The 23,490-nt window shown below is 50.6% G+C and overlaps 1 protein-coding gene across 4 annotated transcripts in view; it reads left to right on the top strand.

The window, feature by feature from the left end:
* Positions 1-23,490, top strand: part of gdpd4a (glycerophosphodiester phosphodiesterase domain containing 4a) — a 105,501-nt gene that overhangs the window by 15,087 nt on the left and 66,924 nt on the right. For 3 of the 4 annotated variants that reach the window (XM_038818545.1, XM_038818548.1, XM_038818547.1), the window contains one exon: positions 14,312-14,521. In XM_038818545.1, the coding sequence (XP_038674473.1) occupies positions 14,339-14,521 (183 nt within the window). In that variant the 5' untranslated portion in view covers positions 14,312-14,338. Of the gene's footprint in view, positions 1-6,981; positions 7,226-14,311; positions 14,522-23,490 lie in introns of those variants that run through there. The other variant, XM_038818546.1, reaches the window with a different exon arrangement.

Genomic DNA, 23,490 nt, shown 5'->3' with positions numbered 1-23,490 from the left:
TCCTAACCTGCGGTGTGACCAACTCACTGAACGTGCTACCCACGACCTCCTCAGCATCGCGGATGCTCCAAAGTGAGTCCATCCGCAGCTCCAGAACCGTCATGCGGTCTAACAGGAGCTGCAGCTGGACACACTTTCCGCACATGAAGGAGTCAGGGGTATCGGCCGCGTCCCTGAACTCCCACATTGAGCACGAGGAGCATAACACGGGTCTGGTGTGCTGGCCAACATTTGTGTCTCAATTAACGTTGCACCAACGGATTTTTTGGCCAGTAAAATATTGCAGTTTGTGGGAGCTTGCTCTACAGCATTATAACATTAATTTATTAGCTGTAAAGCACACTGAGACTTCTTGAGGTTGTGGAAGGCACTATATAAATGAATTATGTGTCCAAGACTCACTGAGACTTGAATTCACAGCCTTCTGGAAATGGGGAGGCAGCGGCCTAGTGGTATTGCTGCTGGACTAGTAATCCAGGGCAAAGCTCTGGGGACCCGGGTTCGAATCCCATCATGGCCGATGGTGAAATCTGAATTCAATAAAAATCTGGAATTAAATGTCTAATGATCAACCATTGTCGATTGTGGTAAAAACCCATCTGGTTCACTAATCTCCTTTTGGGAAGGAAATCTGTCGTCCTTACCGGTTACATGTGACTCCAGACCCACAGCAATGTGGTTGATTCTTAAATGCCCTCAGGGATGGGTAATAAATACTCGCCCAGCCAGCGATGCCCACATCCCATGAACAAATCAATTTTTAAAAAGGGCAAAGTTTCTGGTCAGTGGTAATCTTCAAGTTGTTGATTGAGTGATTGCGTAGCCATTAACTGTCAGGAGAAGGTGGAGCAAATATTACACCACTTTTTTTCGTTCTTTCACAGGATGTGAGTGTCGCTGTCTGGAGCAGAATTTACTACCCATCCCTAGTTACCCTTGAGAAGGTGGCGGTGAGCTGCCTCCTTGTCCCGCTGCAGTCCGTCCGGTGTAGGTCCACCCACAGTGCTGTTAGGGAGGGAGTTGCAGGGTTTTGACCTGGCGACAGTGAAGGAACGGCAATATTGCTCCGTGTCAGGATGGCGTGTGGCCTGGAGGGGAACATGTATGTGGTGGTGTTCCTGTGCGTCGGCTGCCCTTGTGAAATGAAATGAAAATCGCTTATTGTCACAAGCAAGCTTCAAATGAAGTTACTGTGAAAAGCCCCTAGTCGCCACATTCCGGCGCCTGTTCGGGGAGGCTGGTACGGGAATCGAACCGTGCTGCTGGCCTGCCTTGGTCTGCTTTAAAAACCAGCGATTTAGCTCTGTGCTAAACAGGCCCCCTTGTCCTTCTAGGTGGTAGAGGCTGCGGATTTGGAAGGCTCTGTCGAAGGTGCATCTTGTATATGGTACACGCGCCAGTACCACTGCCCCTCCTCATTCTTCTGACCAAAATGTATCACCTCAGACTTGGCTACATTGAACTTCATCTGCCAGCTGGATTCATGTATTATATATAAACCGCACCTGAATGCCTTGATTAGAAATCAGCCTGTAGACCACAATTGTTGGCAACTGTATAAATGAGAATGAACATATTGCTTTCGGAGCACTGCTTGTGTGGAGCATGAACAACAAGATAGACTGATTAGGCTAAGAAACCTTTTACCCGATTGTCATTTATGTGCAGCTTGATCTAATTTTAGAAAACAAGAGCACAATGCATGGCAAAGACTAGGGAACAAAGCCGAACAGCTTTACAGTCAAATCACCGGACATTAAGTTACTCTCTCTAATTTTATTAATTTGAAGTAATTTCGTTATTCTTTATGGGATGTAGAATATGTGGAGAGGAACGGCGCTGTGCAGAATTCCAGTTGCTTTTAAAAAAAATTGAGGTCACCCCTTTAAGGTGTGTGATGGTATGATTTGCATAGCTGTCTGCCATTGGTGCAGAACACCGGCTTACCATTGGCCCTGGTCAGTCATGTGCCTCTCGACCGATTGGTTGAGACCAGTCATGTGACGGCTCTCCGATTGGTCGAGAGGCTGAGTTAACCACGCCTCCAGATCGAGGTATAAATAGCCAGAATGCCCGGCGGTCGTCCATTTACTGTAATCGACCGCAGGGCTAACTTCTAGATTATTAAAGCCTAACTTTTGTACAGCAACTTATCTCGCGTTCGATTGATGGTTCATCAAGATGTTTGCCTCATGTGTTGACAGTGAGACTGATCCCGGGAGGGGGGAGAGAGAGAGAAGTGTTGCCTTTTAGACAAGGCCATGTTGAAAAAAAATCCCTATTCACTATGAGTGTCGTGTGTGGGCAGATGAGGAACTATTCCAATAAAAGAGTGATTCCAGATCATGGGGACACACACATGATCTTAAGGACGGACAGATTTTCAGGCACGGTTTCCGAAAGATGGAATGAGGTGTGATTTTCAAAGATCCCCTTTTTTTCCCTCAGGCAACCAGGTGCTGCCTGTTTCTCAGGTGAAATTTCCTGTGAACGTCTCGGGCTATTTTCGATGTTCAATGTTAATGTCTAAATTCGACCGAGCGCTTAAAGGAGATTGAAATTATTCACCTCTCCATCTGCCTCGGTTCAGGCTTTCCCCCTCGACGTTTCTGGAGCCATTCTTGATGTTATTTAAATCTCTGCATCTTTTTTAATTTCTTGGAAATTATTTCACTTTCGGCTTTCTTTTTGGAGACAGAATTGCTATTTCTTTGAACGAGGGGGACTTGAGTGGATAGATTGGGGGAGCTGGGTCTTCCTCTTGGAGAAGGGGAGGGTGAGAGGGGATTTGATAGAGATGTTTAAAAGCCACAGGAGGTCTGGACAGGACAGAAAGAGAGAAATTGGCGGAAGGGACGAGAATCAGGGGTCCAAGAAACATAGAGAATGAAAGCAGGAGGAGGCCATTCAGCCCTTCAAACCTGCTCCACCATTTATTATGATCATGGGTGATCATCCACCTCAATTGCCTAATCTCACCTTCCCTCACAGATCCTTTGATGCCCTTCGTCCCAATGCTGTATCTAACTGCTTCTTGAAAACTTACAATACTTTGGCCTCAGCTGCTTTCTACGGTAGAGAACTCCACTGGCTCACCATTCTCTGGGTGAAGGTATCTCTCCTCACCTCAGTCCTAAATGGTCTACCGCGTATCCTCAGACTGTGACCCCTGATTCTGGACACCCCCACCATCAGGAACATCTCCTTGAATCTAGTCCTGTTAGAATTTTAGCGATTTCTACGAGATCCACCTAATTCTTCTGAACTCCAGCAAATACAACCCTTTAAAAAAATTTATAAATTTAGAGTACCCAATTCTTATATTTCTCTGCTTGACATTCTTTTTCTGTCGATTGTTTTAACATCAAATTCTCTCTCCGTTTGATTTAAATTATTCCCGAGCACTTTGGAAGAAACTGCAAAGATGCATGTGAGGAACATTGGTTTTGCGAATCCAACACAAGGGGAATTAGCCCTGGGTGGCACGGTAGCAGAGTGGTTAGCACTGTTGCTTCACAGCACCAGGGTCCCAGGTTCGAGTCCCGGCTTGGGAATCACTGTCTGTGCGGAGTCTGCACGTTCTCCCCATGTCTGCGTGAGTGTCCTCCGGGTGCTCCGGTTTTCTCCTACAAGTCCCGAAAGACGTGCTTGTTAGGTGACTTGGACATTTTGAATTCTCCCTCTGTGTACCCGAACAGATGCCAGAATGTGGCGACTAGGGGATTTAATGTGGCGGCTTGGGGATTTTTACAGTAACTTAATTGCAGCGTTGTGACACTAATGAAGAATATTATTATAAAGTCAGAAGCAGGCTGTTCAGGAGAGAAGTTCGGTAACACTTCCTCCCTTATTTGTTTATGAGGGGTGAATGTCGTTGGCTGGGCTCGTTTATTGCCCATGTGTAATTACCCTTGAGAAGGTGGTGGGGGGTCATCTTATCTTCAACTTCTGCAGCCCATGTAGCGTTGATGTACCCATAATGCTGTTTGGAGAAAGTTCCAGGATTTTGACCCAGCAACAGTGAAGGAACAGTGATATATTTCCAAGTCAGGATGGTGAGTGACCTGGAGAGGAACCTCCAGGTGATGGTGTCCCCAGGTATCTGCTGCCATTGTCCTTCCCAGTGGTAGTGGTCGCAGGTTTGGAAGGTGCTGTCCGAGGAGCCTTGGTGAGATGCTGCAGTGCACCTTGTAGATGGTTCTCTCTGTTGCCACTGTGCACGATAGTGGAGGGAGTGGATGTTTAAGGAGGGTGAGGTGTCAATCAAGCGGCTGCTTTGTCCTGGCTGGTGTCGAGCTTCTTGAGTGTTGTTGGAGCTGCACTCATCCAGGCAAGTGGAGAGTATTCCATCACACTCCTGGCTTGTGCCTTGTCGATGGTAGACAGGCTTTGGGGAGTCAGGAGGTGAGTTACTTGCTGCTGAATTCCCAACTTCTTAGCTGGCCTGAAATGGGGAATTCTGCCCCACTAGAAGACTCTGCCCCACTACTAGCTCAATTAGTAAATTTAAATCTCGTTGATAGGTTTTTGGCAGGCAAGGGTATAAAAGGATTTGGGGTCAAGACGCATAGTTAAAGAACGATCAGCCATAAATTCAATGAATAAGGGAACAGGTTTGAGGGGCTGAATGGCCTATTCTTGTTCCTATGCTCTTAAAGGAAAACCGGGTTGGAGAAACCCCAGGGGGCGGCGCGAATCCCACCCCACCGCCCCCACGCCGGCTGCCATATTCTCTGCCGCTGGTTTTCGGGGAGGGGCGGGGTTAACGCCACGGCAGCAGGCAGCGCCCCCCCCCCCCCCCCCCCCCCCAAGCAAATCTCCAGGCCCCGATGGGCTGAGCGGCCGTCCATTTTTGGCCAGTCCGCCCAGCTTGGGTTAGACATGGTCCCACACGGCGGGACCTGGCCGGCAAGTCGGCTGGGGCGGTCCTCAGGGGGGCGCAGGGGGATCTGACCCCAGGGTGGGGGCCCCCTCACGGTGGCCTGGCCCGCAATCGGGGCCCACAGATTTGCGGGTGGGCCTGTGCCATGGGGGCGCTCCTTCCTTCTGTGCCGGCCCCTGTAGGGCACCGCCACGGCCGACGCGGAGAAGACAACCCCCTTCGCATGCACCATAATACGCCGCCAGTTCCGCGCATGCGCGGGATCACGCCGGCACTTTGGCATATGCATGGACTCGCGCAGTCCCTTCGGCGCCAGCTGGCGCAGAGCCAACCCCTCCGCTGTCCACCTAGCCCCTGAAAGTACGCAGAATTCCGCACTTCCGGGGGCTGTTGACGCCGGACTGGTTCGCGCCAGTTTTCCCGCGACAGGAGAATCCCGCCCGAAATCTGAAATCCAGACCTCACATTTAATGATGTCCCTCAATTTCTGAGTCAATGCTCAGTAGACGATCTTGATGCGGCCGTTTTGTGAAGCTAAAGGCAGTACAAACGGAAGGTATCACCACACCAGGTAATGTGACCTGAGAATGATTCTCACCAGGATACTCCATCCCGACATCATTTCCCTGATTCAGTTAGTATCTTGCAGTTCTATATTTATATCAAATAGCTGCTTTGGAGAGATCAGTTTAATATTTATACAAGCCGCCTTTGCCAGGGTAATTAAGTTGACAAATTGATGTTTCCGTTAGCAAGAACGATTGCAACTTCTCCAGTAAATGCTCCCCAGTCTCCTACTCATTTAATCGACTGCTCTTGTAGCGCTCAATTGGATGTTACGCTGGATAAATTGTTCAGCCGGATGTTTATTATCCAAAACAAGATTACATGGGATCGCACAGAGTTTATATTCAGAAACAGCTTACAGTGCTCAAGTTACCCGTTCCTAATACAGCTTTACAACTTCAAAAGTAATTGGCTTGAAAGGGCATTGGGACATCCCGTGGTGATGAATGGTGGTGCAGTGGGTTAGCCCTGCTGCCTTCACGGCGCCGAGGTCCCAGGTTCGATCCCGGCCCTGGGTCGCTGTCAGTGTGGAGTTTGCACATTCTCCCCCGTGTCTGCGTGGGTTTCGCCCCCACAACCCAAAGATGTGCAGGGTAGGTGGATTGGCCACGCTGAATTGCCCCTTAATTGGAAAAAATGAATCGGGTACTCTAAATTAAAAAAAAACGTACCAAAAAAAAATGAATGTTGCTGCATAAAGGCAAGTAAGTTGTGAGGAGGACAGAGAGTCTGCAATGGTGCACAGACAGATTACATAAGCTGGTAAGATGTGTGAGGAATTTTGCTTCCGACACCATGAAGTAGGCTTTGTGATTATAGCAAGTCTTCATCAATAGGAACATCGGAGCATCAATAACTCACAACTCTGCACATGTACGCAGTAGAGAGTGCAGGTATGGAGCTGATTCCATCTTCGTTCTTCACACATCTCTGTCCATCTCGAGACTGACCCTGGCACTAGGTCATGTGTCTTCTTCCATCACTGTGTAACCCAGTGATATACCCAGTCAGATATTAATCCTGTATGTACCAGACACTACCAGAGGGCAAATGCATTTTAATGTGGGCAAGTGTAATAGAAAAGCAATATTTTTTTAAATGGTGCAAAACTATTAAGGGTTGGCCTTCAGGGGATTTATCACGGGGGGATATATTGGAAATATATCACAGATGTCCTTGTGGGAGAAACTCAGAAAGTTAACATACTGAAACAACAAAGGTAATTTGGCTTTGGTTGCAAGGCAGTTGAGTATAAGAATAAGGGAAGTCTTGCTGCAGTTGTATAGGACTTTGGTGAGATGACATTTGGGGTAGCGGATACAGTTTTGGTCTCTGTACCTGAGGAAGGATATACTTACCTTAGAGGGTGTGCAATGAAGATTGACTAGGTTGAATCCTGGGGTGAGAGGTGTTGAATATGTGGGTTGATATTGTTGCATGGTCCCTTTAAGAGTTGAGTCATGTGATAGTCCGTGACGTCTTCGGCTACTTCACAGGCTTAGAGTCAGTCCAGGCTCAGCCTTTGTAAAGTTAACAACCATTTAATAAACCTCTTGATTATTGCATTCAACCCTCATGCTTCAACATCTCCATTTCCTTTATCCTGTAAGTAAAAATCATAACAAGAGGGTTTTCCCATGAGGAGAGATGAGTAGAATAGGCCCGTATTCTCTGACGTTTAGAAGAATGAGGTATGATCGCACTGAAAGGAGTAAGCGTCAGAGTGGAATTTTTGAAAAAAAAGTTTGACCATGGGATGTGGACGTCACTGACAAGGTCAGTATTGGTTTCCCATCCTGATTTGCTCTTTTAAAAAAAATAATTTTTATTGAAAATTTTTTACAAAATATATAACAACAAACAGTAACAAACAGCAATAAAACAACATAATAAGCATAACACCCCCAAGACCGTAGCAACGCATTATCGAGCCCCCCCCACCCCCCGAAATCCGGTAAACAACACGAGAACTTGAAAATAAATTAAATTAAATAAACATAGTCAACACCCCCCCCCCCCCCCCCCCTTTTTCCCCCTCCCCCCCGGGTTGCTGCTGCTGCTGACCTAGTTCCCTATCGCTGAGCCAGAAAGTCGAGGAAAGGCTGCCACCGCCTAAAGAACCCTTGTACCGATCCTCTCAGCTTAATAAAACCCGCCATGTCGTTGATCCAGGTTTCCACGCTTGGGGGTCTCGCATCCTTCCACTGTAGCAAGATCCTCCGCCGGGCTACTAGGGACGCAAAGGCCAGAACACCGGCCTCTCGCGACTCCTGCACTCCCGGCTCCACCGCAACCCCAAAAACCGCGAGTCCCCAGCCTGGCTTGACCCTGGACCCTACCACCCTTGACACCGTCCTTGCCACCCCCTTCCAGAACTCCTCCAGTGCATCCTGATTTGCTCTTGAGAACATGTACCGAGTCAACCACGTTGCAGTGGGTCTGGAGGTCACGTGTAGGTCAGACCGGGTAAGGGTGGCAGATTTCCTTCGAGGTCTGATGGAGACATTTCCTAATGTTGGAAACGAGCCTGCATCTGCAGCAAGCAGTCAGGAAAGTAAGTGAGATCTTGGCCTTCAGTACAGGAGGATTTGAGTGCAGGTGGAAGGGTGTCTTGCTTTGATTGTATGGAGCCTGGGTGAAAATGAAAATCGCTTATTGTCACGAGTAGGCTTCAATGAAGTTACTGTGAAAAGCCCCTAGTCGCCACATTCCGGCGCCTGTTCGGGGAGGCTGGTACGGGAATCGAACCGTGCTGCTGGCCTGCTTGGTCTGCTTTAGAAGCCAGCGATTTAGCTGAGTGAGCTAAACCAGCCCCTAGTGAGGTGGCACCTGGAGCATTGTGGACAGTTGCGGCCCCCTTAGCTAAGGAAGGATATACTTGCCGTAGAGGAAGGTTTACCAGACTAATCTCTGGGATGGCAGGATTGTTTTATGAGGTGAGATTAAGGAAACTGGGCCTATATTCCCGAGAGTTCCAATGAATGAGAGTTTCATTTAGTTGAAACTGACAAAGTTCTTGCAGGGCGTGACGGGATAGATGAGACAAGGCCACACAAATCTACACTGACACTCCCAATATTGCGGGTGTGCTACACTATTGGAGTTGCCGTCTTTTCAAAGAAATATTGAATTGAGGTCTCGCCTGCCCTCTGAAGTAGATACTTTGGGATTCACCCAAATGGGAATAAAGTCACATAGCGAGTGCGTTTAGCCGTGTGTGTCCCAGCGCTCACAGCACCGAGAAACACTTGGCTATTCAATGCGACTGGCGTTGTATGAGGGGCCTCAATGGGGAACGCGGGCTGTAGCTGCACAGAGCCCCGTTTTTTACAGTAGGGAGCTCTGCTCGCTGGAACCCACCAGTGCAGTGAGAGATCGGGTCAGTATTTTTAAATTACTAGACCCCCCAAAGCAATCCCCGACCTCCCGTCCAGCCCAAATGCATTATGGGAGGATCCCTATCCCTCCCCGCAGCCCCCCCCCCCCCCCCCAACATTCATGCAGGGTAACCCCCGGCCCAAACGCCACACGCAAAAGGTGCCAACCTGGCGTTTAACTTGGCAGTACCAGGTTGGCACCCAGGTGGCACTGCCAGGGTGTCAATGTGGCACCAGGGGTGCCAGGGTACCACCCTGTCCAAACGTCATACAGTGGGGTGGGGGGCTCCAATCCCCTGGGAGACCCCCACGAGTGCTATGCTACCTGGTCCCTATTTGTGGAGACCTGTGCTGTACGGCGCTCGCCCAAGTTCTCCGGGGAGAAGGGGGTGAATCCCAAAGCCTCGGGATTTGCCAATGAGTGATCCTGCCCACAATGGGCTGGATTTACAACCCATCGTAAGGCATTGCAAGCCAGGGAGCGGGATCTCCTGGTTTTGGGGCCACATTGCCCCACCGCAGGCTGCTTTTTCGGCAAAGCGTGGCAGTTGGATCGCGCTCTACATATTTGTCATCCAGTATCCAATTTTTAAAAGTAAATTTAGATTACCCAATTAATTTTTTCCAATTAAGGGGCAATTTAGCGTGGCTAATCCACCTACCCTGCACATCTTTGGGTTGTGGGGTGAGACCCACGCAAACACGGGGTGAATGTGCAAACTCCACACGGACAGTGATCCGGGGCCAGGATCGAACCCGGGTCCTCAGCGCCGTGAGGCAGCAGTGCTAACCACTGCGCCACCGTGCCGCCCCATCATCCAGCATCCAGAGTAGGACTTGAACCCAAGACCTTCTGACAAAGAGGCAAGAGTACAGCCACTGAAGGAAATGATCCGATGTTCCACGCCAGGTCGGAGTAATTGGATTATTCTGAGCGGAATTGAAGGCCTTTCGTTACAACAATTACTTCAGTTCAAAACAGAACTTCAGTTCAGGCAAGGTTCACAGGCTGCTTCTCGGGATGAAGGGATTGCCGAATGAGGAAAGGTGGCGCAGTTTGGGGCCTGTGCTCGTTGGTGTTTGGGAGAATGAGAGGTGATCTTATTGAAACACAGAGATTCTGGGGGGACTTGAGGGGATGGTGGACAGAGAGGGCGCGACCTAACGGCCACGTTGCTCCCGGCGCGGACCCTGCATGCCGGTAAGATCGTGGGAGAGGTCGAAGAGTTCCTGGAGGGGGGGGGGGGGGGGGGCGCAAGGGGGCTGGCACCATCGGTGGGTGGTAGTCCCTGGGCTGGGGAGGGGTGGGGGGGGGTGCGAGGGGCTCAGCACTCAAGGGTCCCACAGACCACCCCCACGGATTATGTATACCCGCAACAGGCAACTGCAGCCACCGCCTGTCCATCCCACTGAGGACCCCCAGGACCGAGCCCTGCCCGTGGTGACGTGGTGAGGGACACTTTAACTCCCCTGGACCGTGAACAGCTGCTGGCTGCACAGCTGAAGGCTATTGCTAATAGGGAACTGGCATTGCCGGTTATATGACCACTTCACGGCTCTTAAGTGGATTGCAGTGGATCGATGTGCCATGTCGCAGGCACGTGTTACAGCATCGCAATCCGCGAGGCCTGGACACTCTGCCTGAACCCTGGAGGCATCAACACCACAGAGGCAGCAGCCAACAATCAAACACCCGAGAGCTGGGTTTCAGCACTGGGAACATCCCCACGACCAGAGGGTGAGGCTGTTGATCGGGGAGGGCGCCTGAGCTTGTTCCAAGTAATGTTCCCAACACGGATCTGGGGTCCGGGGTCTGTTGTCCGGGACCCCTGCTGTGACTGGGGGTGTGTGTGCAAGGTGGGGTCCCCCCCCCCCCCCCCCCCCCCCCCCCCTCCCCAGCACATCCGGCTTGTTGGATGGTACCCTGAGAGAAGGCAAGGAATCTAAGGGTAGGGAAGGCTTGGGGGTCTCGAGGGTCCCGGGGTGGAAGCCATAACTGATTGTTGATCTCTCACCCCCTCCAGTTCCTTACACCTATCACATTCTGCGGACCCCGTGGCAGCTGCTCTCGGGGTGCTGATGGCAGCCCAGGTGGCCAGACGCTGGAGAAAGCGGCAACAGCAGCATCGACTCAGGCTTGAGGCGGCAGCCCACGTGCCTGGGCCCACCCCACACCCTGAGGACCCTGCCACCCAGCAGCCAGGGACGGACTCAGGGGGGAGGCCAGTGATGGCCGAAGATGTACCGGCGTCGTTGTTCGTTTGAGGCGATGTCGGACAGGGTGTACCACAGGAGACTCCATCTCAGCAAGCGGATGGTGCAGCAACTGTGCCATGTCCTCGCGGACTTGGTACCGCATACGGGAGGGGGATACCCGCTCCCGGTGTCCAACAAGGTCACTGCAACCCTTAAATTGTGAGCTTGGGGCTGGAGCAGGGTCTGGTGAGGAATGTCCCAAACTGCAGCCCACAAGTGCACCCGTCAAGTCCTGGATCCCGGACATCGGACTATTTAACCTTCGAGCTGGACCAGGCCTAACAAGATGCCCGGGCAGCAGGATTCTCTGCCATCGCCAGGATGGCCCATGTCCAGGGGCTAATAGAGGGCGCGCATGCCGCCTTGCGCACCGGGGCATCAGGGAGTGCCCTTCATTAACAGGAAGGGGTTCCACTCCCTGAATGGTCACCTTGTGAGTGACAACCACCTCCGGGCCATGCATATGTTCCCGCTTCCCAGGCAGCTTGCATGACAACTACATCCTGGGACACTCGGAGATCCCCGTCTTCTTCGAGGACCACCCCAGGGTGGCTGGTTAGCTCTTGGGGGATAAGCGGTAGCCGCTAAGGCCCTGGCTGATGACTACAGTACGGAGGCGGAAGACCGAGGCCCAATATAACGAGGCCCGTGCAGCCACCCGTGCTGCCATTGAGTGGTGCATCGAACCCCTCAAAATGTGGTTCCGATACCTCGGCCCTCTGGTGGTGCCCTGCAGTACACTCCCCAGACGGTCATCTGCTTTGTAGTGGTCTGCTGTGCCCTCCACAACCTGGCACAGCAACTAGGCGATGTGTTGGAGGTGGAGGAGGAGGGCGGCCCTATCTGAGGAGGAGGGTGAGGTGGAACCTGTCCAGGAGGACCCGATGGAGGATGGAGGACTGTCGACGGTGAGGGCCTGGCATGCCCGGAGGAGCAGGGAGACCATCATCCTCGCCTGCTTCACGTAGGATGGAGCTTTTGTCCATCACCCCGCCCCCTCCCCCCGCTCCCTTTCCAGAGTGCCTCAGGATTGTCCATCTACATCTGTGACACACCCCTCAGTGACTGGGACACGCTCTGGAGTGCCTCAGCCAATGTCCAGCTGAGACTGGGACTCCACAGCACCTAGGCAAGGTCCACATGCGTCTGGGACACGTCCGCCAGCGGCCAGGACGTGATGTCGAGGCACTCAGCCATGGTCGTCACTGATTGGGTAACGCCACCACCACCCATGATGCTGATGTCGTGCTCCTGGCTCTCCACTGCGGTCCCCACCCTCGCAGTGTTGGCCTCAGTGCCGCGCATTGCCGGTGCCATCTCTGTGCCCGTAACCTTTGTGACTCCTCCAATCGGCTATGGAGCCGCTGGAGTGTCACTGGCTTCCCTTCCTGAATCTCACGGCCACACCCTAGCACCCGCATCAGCTCTGGGGTAACCTTGTCCAGAGGCTCGGCGTCTGACTGGGACCCATCTGGGTCCTTGGATCCAGCTGCCCTCCGACTGCTGTCTCCCCCTGGATCTTCCTGCCTCCACCTGATGTGCATCAGCGTCTGTGCGGTGCTCACCAGGTTGTGCCCCTGAAGCCTGTCCACTGATGTCGCCCGCCATGATGTATGTCTCTGGACTGAAGGAAGGTGGGGATGACAGCCGTGACTCATCGATGATGGCGTCCCCGGAACTCACCTGCCAGGTGTCCTCTTGAAAGGCGGGGGGGGGGGGGGGGGGGGGGATTGGAGATGGACATGGAGATTCTGCGGGAGGATGGACATGTGGTCAGTGAGCGGAGGATCATTATGTCTGACATGAACAACTAACTTGAGACAGTTCATGGGGCAGTGGGTCCTCACCTCTGCAGCGCAGACCAACCTCGCTGCCGGTGACTGCTCTCTACTCGGTCACCCAGCAACCTCCAGGCCTGCTCTTCATGGAGGGTGAGGACTCTGATGTCTGGGATGCCACCTGTCTCGGCTCTTTTCCGCCTGCTGTGGCCAACTTCTCCTGGGGGGAATGAGATGGAGCATTGTGAGCCGCATGCCTCCCGCTTCATGCTACGGTGGGGTCTATGGGGGGAGACAGGCATGGGCATCGCTGCTGGGCATGAGTAGGTTGTGCTGGTGGGTGCCGGGGTGTGCTGGGGCATAGGCGTGGTATAATGCTGAGGGGGGGGGGGGGGTGCAGTGCGGCTTATTGGAGGAGGAGCAGGTCTGGGGGGTGGCATGCGGGACCGGTGGCAGAGGGCCGATGCCAACTCAACTGTGCAGTCCGGTGGAGGCGGTTGAGCTTCTTCCGGCACTGGACTGTGGTCCTCCTCGTAACGCTCCGCAAACTGACAGCCGTCGCCCCCCAATCGGCTCTGACTGACCTGTGGCTGACCCTCTGACCCCCCTCAGGGGAACTGTACCGTCGTGACTACACCGCTTTCAACAGTCGGGTCAGGTTGGCATCTCCAAAGCGTGGGGCTGGCATGCGCGGTGGCATTCCTGCGTGCTGCCTGGGGTTTGCTCGGAGGGAGTGATTCATGTGCTGCTCCCACTTATTAGCGGGAAGCAACTGGACGCGGTCCAGGCAAATCAGCTGGCGAGACAGCCATTGCTGCCGTGAAGCCCCTGGGGGACCATTACGGACCCTAATTGACGTCCGATACTGGGCGCAGTCGCACCTGGTCAGCCCTCAGGAAGTACCTGGCAAGTCGCGCTCGCTACTGAAATGAAATGAAAATCGCTTATTGTCACGAGTAGGCTTCAATGAAGTTACTGTGAAAAGCCCCTAGTCGCCACATTCCGCCGCCTGTTCGGGGAGGCTGGTACGGGAATCGAACCGTGCTGCTGGCCTGCCTGGGTCTGCTTACAAAGCCAGCGATTTAGCCTAGTGTACTGCACTTAGTGCTTCTCTTAGATCGCGCCCAAGGGGCCTCCCATTTAAGATGGAGATGAGAAGGAATTTTGATCTCTTGGAGGGTCATTAGTGTTCGGAATTTTCTACCCTGAGAGCAGTAGAGGCTGTGGATCACTGAATATATTCAAGGCCAAGTTAAATAGATTTCTGCTAGAAAAGGAAGTCAAGGATTATGGGGGTAGTCTTGAGGGGCTGAGTGGGCTACTCTTGTTCTTCATTCTAACGGTCTTATTTATCATTATACATTGGCTGTAAAGTGCTCCAGGACACCCTGAAGTCATGAAAGGTGCGATATAAATGTGAGTCTTTCTTTCTTGCTCTTCTGTCTTTGCAGCGTTAAGGAAGGCTTGACCTGTGCGGAATGGGCAGCACCGCAACCCAGCTCACCAAGATCAAACTGGGGAAGCTCCAGATCGTCCGCAGGCGTTTGCTCCAACGCTATGAGTACCAGCCTTTCCTCTCCTGCCTGGCGGGGCTGTACGGTTGCCAGTGGAGGCGCTACCAGCGCACCCGGATCCTTCCTGGGGAATTCTGTTGCAGCAAGGTAAGGATCTTCCATCCTACACTGAAGCCCGTTTGCTCTAGTCGGTGTGACGGTCGGAGGTCTTGAATCGCGGAACAGGCTAGAGGGGCAGAATGGCCTTATTCCGTTCCCACATGACTCTGCCCCAGGCTGCACCCTGCTCTCTTCACCCCCCTCAATGGATCATTTCACCTTTTGGTTCTGAACACTTTGGATCACCAAGGATTTTCATTTGGAGGAAAATGTATGATCGTTAATGCCATTTTTCACTGCAGATTTAACAACTTACATTTATATAACATGTTTAACATGATAAAACAGGTCAAGATGCTTCACAGATACATTTGTCGGGTAGGTAACGGCATAGTGGTAATGTCACCAGACTAGAAATCCAGTGGTCTGGCTAATCTGGAAGACTTGGCCTCATCAAGATGGAGCGTGATGTAGTTGATTCTGAGACTAGAGTCCTGACCTAAATAAAGGAAACTACGATGGTAAGAGGGGCAAGTTGGCTGTGATGGACTGGGGAACGTTAATTAAAGAGATGACCGTGGAAAGGCACTGGCAAACATTCAAAGAGCACATGGGGGAACTGGAATAATTATTCATTCCTGTCTGGTGCTATAACAAAACAGGAAAAGCGGCCAAACCATGGCTCACAAGGGAAATTAGAGATAGTATTAGATCCAAGGAAGAGGCATACAAATTGGCCAGAAAAATAACAGACCTGAGGATTGGGAGCAGTTTAGAATTCACAAAGGAGGACAAAGGGATTGATTAACAAGGGGAAAATAGAGTATAGGAATAAGCGTGTGGGGAACATAAAAACTGACTGTAAAACTCTCTATAGGTATGTGAAGGGCAAAAGATTGGTGAAGACCAGAAACAGGTGAATTTATAACGGGGAACAAAGAAATGGCTGACCAACTAAATACACACTTTGATTCTGTCTTCACAAAGGCGAACACAAATAACATACCAAAAATTTTGGGAACACAGGATTTAGTGAGAGGGAGGAACTGATGGAAATCAATGTTAGTCGGGAAATGGGTGGGGAAATTGATGGGATTGAAGGCCAATAAATCCCAGGGCCTGATAATCTACATCCCGGATTACTTCAGGAAGTGGCCCTGTAAATAATGGAATAAACGGGTCTTTTTTCAAATGGCAGGCAGTGAGCAATGGGGCACCCGGCTATTCACAATATATATTCATGATTTAGATGAGGGAACAAAATATAATGGCCAGGATTCTCCGACCCTGCACCGGGTTGGAGAATCCCCGGGCGGGGGGGGGGGGGGGGCGCGAGAATCGCGTCCCGACGCCGGCTTCCCCATTCTCCGATGCCGATTCTTGGGTGCCCACGGGATTCCCGCCACGCCGGTCGGGGCCTCCCAGCCCTGGCGATTCTCCGGGCCCCGATGGGTCAAGTGGCCGACAAGTTTGCCCGAGTCCCGCCGGCGTGGGTTACTCAGATCCCACACGGCGGGACCTGAAAAGTGAGTGTGCAGGGACCGTCCTGGAGGTGGGGGGTGATCTGACCGGGGTGGGGGGGGCGGTGCCCACGGTGGCCTGGCCCGCGATCGGAGCTGACCGATCGGCTGGCGGGCTGGTTCCGTGGGGGCCTATTTTACTCCGTGCCGGGCCCCTGTAGGGCTCCTCCATGTTGCCCGGGGGCCTGCGCGGATAAGGGAACCCCCGCGAATTCGCGGAAATACGTCGGACGTGGCGCGCATGCGTGGAAATACGCTGCCGTTCCGCGCATGCGCGGAATCACACCGGCCGTTCTGCACATGTGCAAACTCGCGCGGGCTGTTCCGCGCTGGCTGGAGTGTGGGCACCACTCCAGTGACAACCTAGCCCCCTAGGAAGGGGAGAATTCCTCACTTTCGGGGACCCTTGATGCCAGAGTGGTTGACGCCTCTTTTCATGCCGGCGTGGAGACCTAGCCCCATTATTAGAGAATCCCGCCCAAAATCTCCACATTTGCCGATGGCACAAAGCTGGGTGGGAGGGTGAGCTGTGAGGAGGATGCAGAGATGTTTCAGTGTGATTTGGATGGGCTGAGTGAGTGGGTAAATGCATGTCAGATGCAGTATAATGTGGATAAATCTAAGGATATCCATTTTGGTAGCAAAAAGAGGGTTATTACGTGCCCGAATCCCATTGCCTGGGGACCCATTTTGGAGAGTGTGAGCCCCCCCCATTGAGTGGGGTGGGGCACTGATTAGCTGTTGCTGCTGTATAAATAGAGCTGCCCAGTGTGAAACCGGCTAGAGAGCAGGAAGCAATGGTTAGCTACTGCTGTTGTGTACATATTGTTGAAAATTAAGTTACTTTCTGTTTGACTCCACAAACCCGTGATGGATTCCTCGTGGCCCTCACAAAAAACAGGAAGGCAGTTTATTATCTGAATGGCTATAGATTAGGATAGGGGAATGTGCAATGAAACTTGTACATAGTCGCTAAAACTAAGTATGTAGGATGTAAAGAAGGCAAGTGGTCTGTTGGCCTTCATAGTGAGAGGATTCGAGTACAGGAGCAGGGATGTTTGCTGCAATTATACAGGGCCTTGGTGAGGCCACACCTGGAATATTATGTGCAATTTTGGTCTCCTTATCTGAGCAAGGATGTTCTTGCTACAGAGGAAGTGGAGCGAAGGTTTACCAGACTGATTCCTGGGATGGCCGGACCGACATATGAGGAAAGGTTAAATTGATTAGATTATATTTACGGGAGTCTACAAGAATGAGAGTGGGGGATCTTATTGTAACCTATAAGGCAGCACAGTAGCACAGTGGTAGCACTGTGGCTTCACAGCGCCAAGATCCCAGGTTCGATTCCCCGCTGGGTCACTGTCTGCGCGGAGTCTGCACGTTCTCCCAGTGTCTGCGTGGGTTCCCTCAGGGTGCTCCGGTTTCCTCCCACAGTCCAAAGACATGCAGGTTGGGTGGATTGGCCATGATAAATTGCCCTTAGTGTCCAAAAAGGTTAGGTGGGGTTACTGGGTTATGGGGATAGGGTGGAAGTGAGGGCTTAAGTGGGTCGGTGCAGACTAGATGGTCCGAATGGCCTCCTTCTGCACTATGTTCTATGTTCTATAAAATTCTAACAGGACTAGACAGGAAGGATATTCCCAATGGCAGGGAAGTCCAGAACCAGGGATGACAGCGAGGGATATGGGGTAAACCATTTAGGACTGAGATGAGGAGAAATTTCTTCACCCAGACAGCGGTGAGCCTGTGCTTCCACAGAAAGTAGTTGATGCCAAAGCATTGCATGTTTTCGAGGAACAGTTAGATATAGCACTTGGGGCTAAAGGGATCAAAGGATGTAGGGGGGAAGGCGGAACAGGTTATTGAGCTTGATGATCAGCCATGATCATGATGAATGGCGGAGCAGATACGAAGGGCCGAATGGCCTCCAACTGCTTCTATTTTCTTTGTTTCTATGGTTCAAAACCCACCACAGCAGCTAGCTCACTAATGCCCCTGTACCTGGGCCATGTGCCACCTATACCTGGCCATGTGCCACCTTTACCTGGCCATGTGCCACCTTTACCTGGCCATGTGCCACCTTTACCTGGCCATGTGCCACCTTTACCTGGCCTGGCCCACATTTGACACCAGAGCTACGCCAATGGAGTTGACTTTTAACTGAATTGGTCTCGTAAGCTATTTGGTTCAAAGGCAATGGGGGGGCGGGGGGAGGGGAGAAGTAAGGCTTTCCTTGCCAGCGAGGCCCATGAGCCATGAAATGAACTTTTAAAAAGTTAAACAAAACACTAAACATGACACTGAACCCCATAAGGCGATATGAAGTCAGATGACCCATAGCTTGGTTAAAGAGGGAGGTTTTAAAGAGCCTGTTGGAGGAAGAGAGAATTGGAGAGTTTTGAGAACATATAATAAAATAGGAGCAGGGGAAGCCCCTGTAACCAATGTTGCCATTCAGTAAGATCAAGGCTGAGTTGATTATTGCCTTAACTCCACTTTCCTGTTTCACCTCAAACCTGCATCAACTGGCGTCATGGATAAAACACTCAAACTCTCAAATTATCGTACAACAATCCCCTTTACTGTACCCGACCAAGTTACCCCAGAGATCTCAAAACACAATATAAAGTGTATCGTAAGCTCTGTTACACAGTAACAGTATCAGTATTAACAGTATCAAACAGTATTAACAGTATCAAAACTGTTCTACAAAAGGCAGCAAAACTCACGGCTTGGTCCTAAATGGCACCCGTTCAGAGGCAAGGTGACCAGCCTCCTTCTTGGTGGATCCCAATGTCCTCTCTGGGTCTCGGACCCAGGGCTCTGCTTGTCATGATGGTTATTCCTGAACGTTGTCAGTGCAGATGCTTTGACCCTCCTTTTGATACAGAACTTGCTCATGCTTCCAGTCACGTACTCACAGGACAAGCACTAATCAATCACTGTCCTTTAGGTCACGAGTGGTCAGGAGTCGTGACTCAGGCAGAGTCTATAATCTATAATAATCTATAATCTATAACAATAATCTCTAATAATAATCTCTAATAAAAATCTATATTAACCTATAATAATAATAATCTATAATAATCTTTATTATTGTTACAAGTAGGCTCACAGTAACACTGCAATGAAGTTACTGTGAAAATCCCCTAGTCGCCACATTCCGGCGTCTGTTTGGGTACACTATGGGAGAATTCAGAATGTCCAATTCACCTAACGGCACGTCTTTCGGGACTTGTGGGAGGAAACCGGAGCGCCCGGATGACACCCACACAGACACGGGGAGAACATGCAGACTCCTCACAGAGAGTGACCCAAGCTGGGAATCGAACATGGGACCCTGGCACTGTGAAGCAACAGTGCTAACCACTGTGTTACCGTGCCGCCCCGTGTTTCTCTCAGCAGCGTGACACGCACAGGAGTCTGTCTGCAATCACTTGTCTATTCAAGACACGGCAACAGCCACTGTCCAGTCAGCTCCTGTGCCTGTTCTTCCCTGCAGACCCCTCTGCCATGCTGCTCCCACAGTCCTTAGCCTGATACAGAGTTAGCTCCTCTTTTAACCATCAGGCCTTGCTGCTTTCTTCACTTTGCTGGAGTCTCTTCGCGAATAGCCATCAGGCTACAGTCCTCCCGTTGCCCCATTGAGTGTGAGTGAATTGGGATTGAATTAAACCTGCCGACATTCTGAGTCAGCATTCGAGTCCAAGCATTGTCACAGTTTCGCAGTCTCATCTTAACAATTTGTTCTCTCTTTCTCACTAGCAGGTATCAAATCATAATATGCAAAGCAATTCTTATCCAATTCCAATTCCAAATATCATCCCACCTGCTAATTTCTTTTGTGGCTTCAATTTTTCTTCCTGGTGCCCCTAGCTTGCTGGACAACACCGATATATGTCCGATGGGTTTTCGTTAATTGTTTCAATCATTGCAGGTGTTGTGATATTGGTAGCTATCCTGGCCTGAATTTGGACTTCAGGTAAAAGATGGTCATTAATAGGGCCTTCTACTCTTCCCTGGCCCCCATCCAAAATCAGTGCTCTTTCATAGTTTGGCCTCGCCTCGGTATTCTGACTGTAATCCAATTATTGTTCCCCGCTTGTTTACACATATTCATACCTGAGATGCCATCATTTCCTATTAACCACCATCCTATTCTATGCCTACCCTTGTAAAAACACCATTGTCCAATACAATATTTGTTTTTCCTTTCAACAATCAAACACTCCATACGGTTCTAGGCTTTAGCATGTTTTGTTTGTTTATTTGATACCTTGGTCACAGCTATCATTGCACATCTAATTCTCAATGGTCATCGTTCAAACGTTGTTTTGTCCCTCTATTAGCATACACAAGCTGAGGCTTAAATTTGTCAAAGTTTTAAAAAAAAATTTAGATTACCCAATTATTTTTTCCAATTAAGGGGCAATTTAGCGTGGCCAATCCACCTACTCTGCACATTTTTGGGTTGTGGGGGCGAAACCCACGCAGACACGGGGAGAATGTGCAAACTCCACACGGACAGTGACCCAGAGCCGGGATCTAACCTGGGACCTCAGCGCCGTGAGGCGGTTGTGCTAACCACTAGGCCACCGTGCTGCCCTGCTGAGGCTTAAATAACTTAGTACAGGTAATAAGTAACTTCAACAAATGTTATGCCACTGTAACAAATTGCCGAGGAAACTCCTCCATTATCTCAGCATTGTCCTTGACCAATCTTCCTTCCGATTGACACAAATTCTGTATTTTGTGTCATAATATACATCCAGGTATATGATGGTGCACAGACAAGCAGTGATTGACACACAGGATGACCAGTGAGCACACAGAACACAGCAGCCAATCACCAGACAGGACACTACCACTATAAAGCCAGAGGGCACTGGTTTACCCGCTCTCTCTCCCGCCTCTGAGACAGTCAGAGCTCGTGAGCAGCAACTAGAACAAACACCATGTGGTAGTCAGATAGTCTGGTCAGGTTAGCCTCAGGTCTCCAGTCAACCCACAGTTAAAGTATGTATGATAGTTAAGAGTTCAATAAAATCGAGTTGCATTTCTTCAAGTGTTGGAAGCCTGTCTCTCTCTCTAACTACGGTAGTAAACTCTGTCCTCGCAGACCCAGCTTACCCAACACATCACTTTGTTCCTCTTCTGAGGTTTTGACTTCCATTCCACAACCCCAGATAACAACAAATAATTGGACAATCCTGTTATCTGTTGGAATGTCATCGTCTCTTTCTAGATTTAACAATATGTCCCCACCTGCAGATCACCTTACTCATGAACACATAGGTGTCCTTATACTTTCACAGAAAATCATTAATTTCCATCAGCATTTAAGCAGAATTAAAGAAACAGATTTTACATGTTGACATATGCATTACCTCTGACAACATGTACTCATTATAAGTAACACAAAAAGAAGAACAAATATTACTTTTATAAAACTCCCAGTTCTTTTTTTCCAATTGAGGGGCAATTTAGTGTGTCCAATCCACCTACCCTGCACATCTTTGGGTTATAGAACATAGAACATAGAACAGTACAGCACAGAACAGGCCCTTCGGCCCTCAATGTTGTGCCGAGCAATGATCACCCTTATGGGGGGTGAGACCCACGCAGACATGGGGAGAATGCGCAAACTCCACACGGACAGTGACCCCGGGCCGGGATTGAACGTGGGTCCTCGGTGCTGCGAGGCAGCAGTGCCAACCACTATGCCGCCCTGTTTTTATAAAATTAACCCAGATTCAAATCGTGGCATCATAAGCTGAGAATCGCTTTTTGAGCATTTTTCCTTGACGCTCAAACTCCATATAAACTTATCTTTTCATTAGGGCAGCACGGTAGCATGGTGGTTAGCATAAATGCTTCACAGCTCCAGGGTCCCAGGTTCGGTTCCCGGCTGGGTCACTGTCTGTGCGGAGTCTGCACGTCCTCCCCGTGTGTGCGTGGGTTTCCTCCGGGTGCTCCGGTTTCCTCCCACAGTCCAAAGATGTGCGGGTTAGGTGGATTGGCCATGCTAAATTGCCCGTAATGTCCTAAAAAGTAAGGTTAAGGGGGGGGGGGGGTTGTTGGGTTACGGGTATAGGGTGGATACGTGGGTTTGAGTAGGGTGATCATTGCTCGGCACAACATCGAGGGCCGAAGGGCCTGTTCTGTGCTGTACTGTTCTATGTTCTATGTACCCGTTATTTGTCAAAGATTAAAATCTGCTTATCCCCATAAACTTTAGGTAACGTCCCCTTTTATAGGAGTCGCCATTCCATTGCATTGTTCAGTCAATTAGCTATCAAGAACAATTATATAAAGGCAAGTAAGACCAGACAAAATATCAGCAATAGTGGTCCTAGTGGGGGCAGCACGGTAGCATGGTGGTTAGCATAAATGCTTCACAGCTCCAGGGTCCCAGGTTCGATTCCCGGCTGGGTCACTGTCTGTGTGGAGTCTGCACGTCCTCCCCGTGTGTGCGTGGGTTTCCTCCGGGTGCTCTGGTTTCCTCCCACAGTCCAAAGATGTGCGGGTTAGGTGGATTGGCCATGCTAAATTGCCCATTGTGTCCTAATAGTAAGGTTAAGGGGGGGAGTTGTTGGGTTAGGGGTATAGGGTGGATGCGTGGGTTTGGGTAGGGTGATCATTGCTCGGCACAACGTCGAGGGCCGAAGGGCCTGTTCTGTGCTGTACTGTTCTATGTTCTATTACAATGGGTATGTTTAAAAAAAAAATTTTAAGTACCCAATTCCCTTTTTTGTCCCAATTAAGGGGCAATTTAGCTTGGCCACTCCACCTACCCTGCACATCGTTTTGGGTTGTGGGGGTGAGGCCCACACAGACACGAGGAGAACGTGCAAACTCCACACAGACAATATTAGATGGAATTATTGGACGCAATTTGACAGAAAAGAAGGAGTCCCGTTTTGGGCGCAAATAGCGGGCTGTTTCTCGGTGTCTGCAGCGCCAAGAAGGACCCCTCTATTGGGCAGCACGGTAGCATTGTGGACAGCACAATTCCTTCACAGCTCCAGGGTCCCAGGTTCGATTCCGGCTTGGGTCACTGTCTGTACGGAGTCTGCACATCCTCCCCGTGTGTGCGTGGGTTTCCTCCGGGTGCTCCGGTTTCCTCCCACAGTCCAAAGATGTGCAGGTGAGGTGGATTGGCCATGCTAAATTGCCCTTAGTGTCCAAAATGGCCCTTAGTGTTGGGTAGGGTTACTGGGTTATGGGGATAGGGTGGAGGTGTTGACCTTAGGTAGGGTTCTCTTTCCAGGAGCCGGTGCAGACTCGATGGGCTGAATGGCTTCCTTCTGCACTGTAAATTCTATGACCCTCGAAGGCCGGAATCGAACCCGCATTCCTGCCGCTGTGGGGCAGCAGTGGTAACCAGACCCTTTTAATCCAACTCACAGCTCCCATTTGATTTAAACTCAGTATTGAAACTACTATTGCAAAATCATAACCTAGGGTAACAGCGTAAAACATCAAAGCTATCAA

This window comes from Scyliorhinus canicula, chromosome 14 (genome assembly GCF_902713615.1).
Source record: "Scyliorhinus canicula chromosome 14, sScyCan1.1, whole genome shotgun sequence".
NCBI classification, from domain to species: domain Eukaryota; kingdom Metazoa; phylum Chordata; class Chondrichthyes; order Carcharhiniformes; family Scyliorhinidae; genus Scyliorhinus; species Scyliorhinus canicula.
The sequence above is the reverse complement of the archived record's forward strand: the minus strand, read 5'-3'. Positions and strand labels throughout refer to the sequence as shown.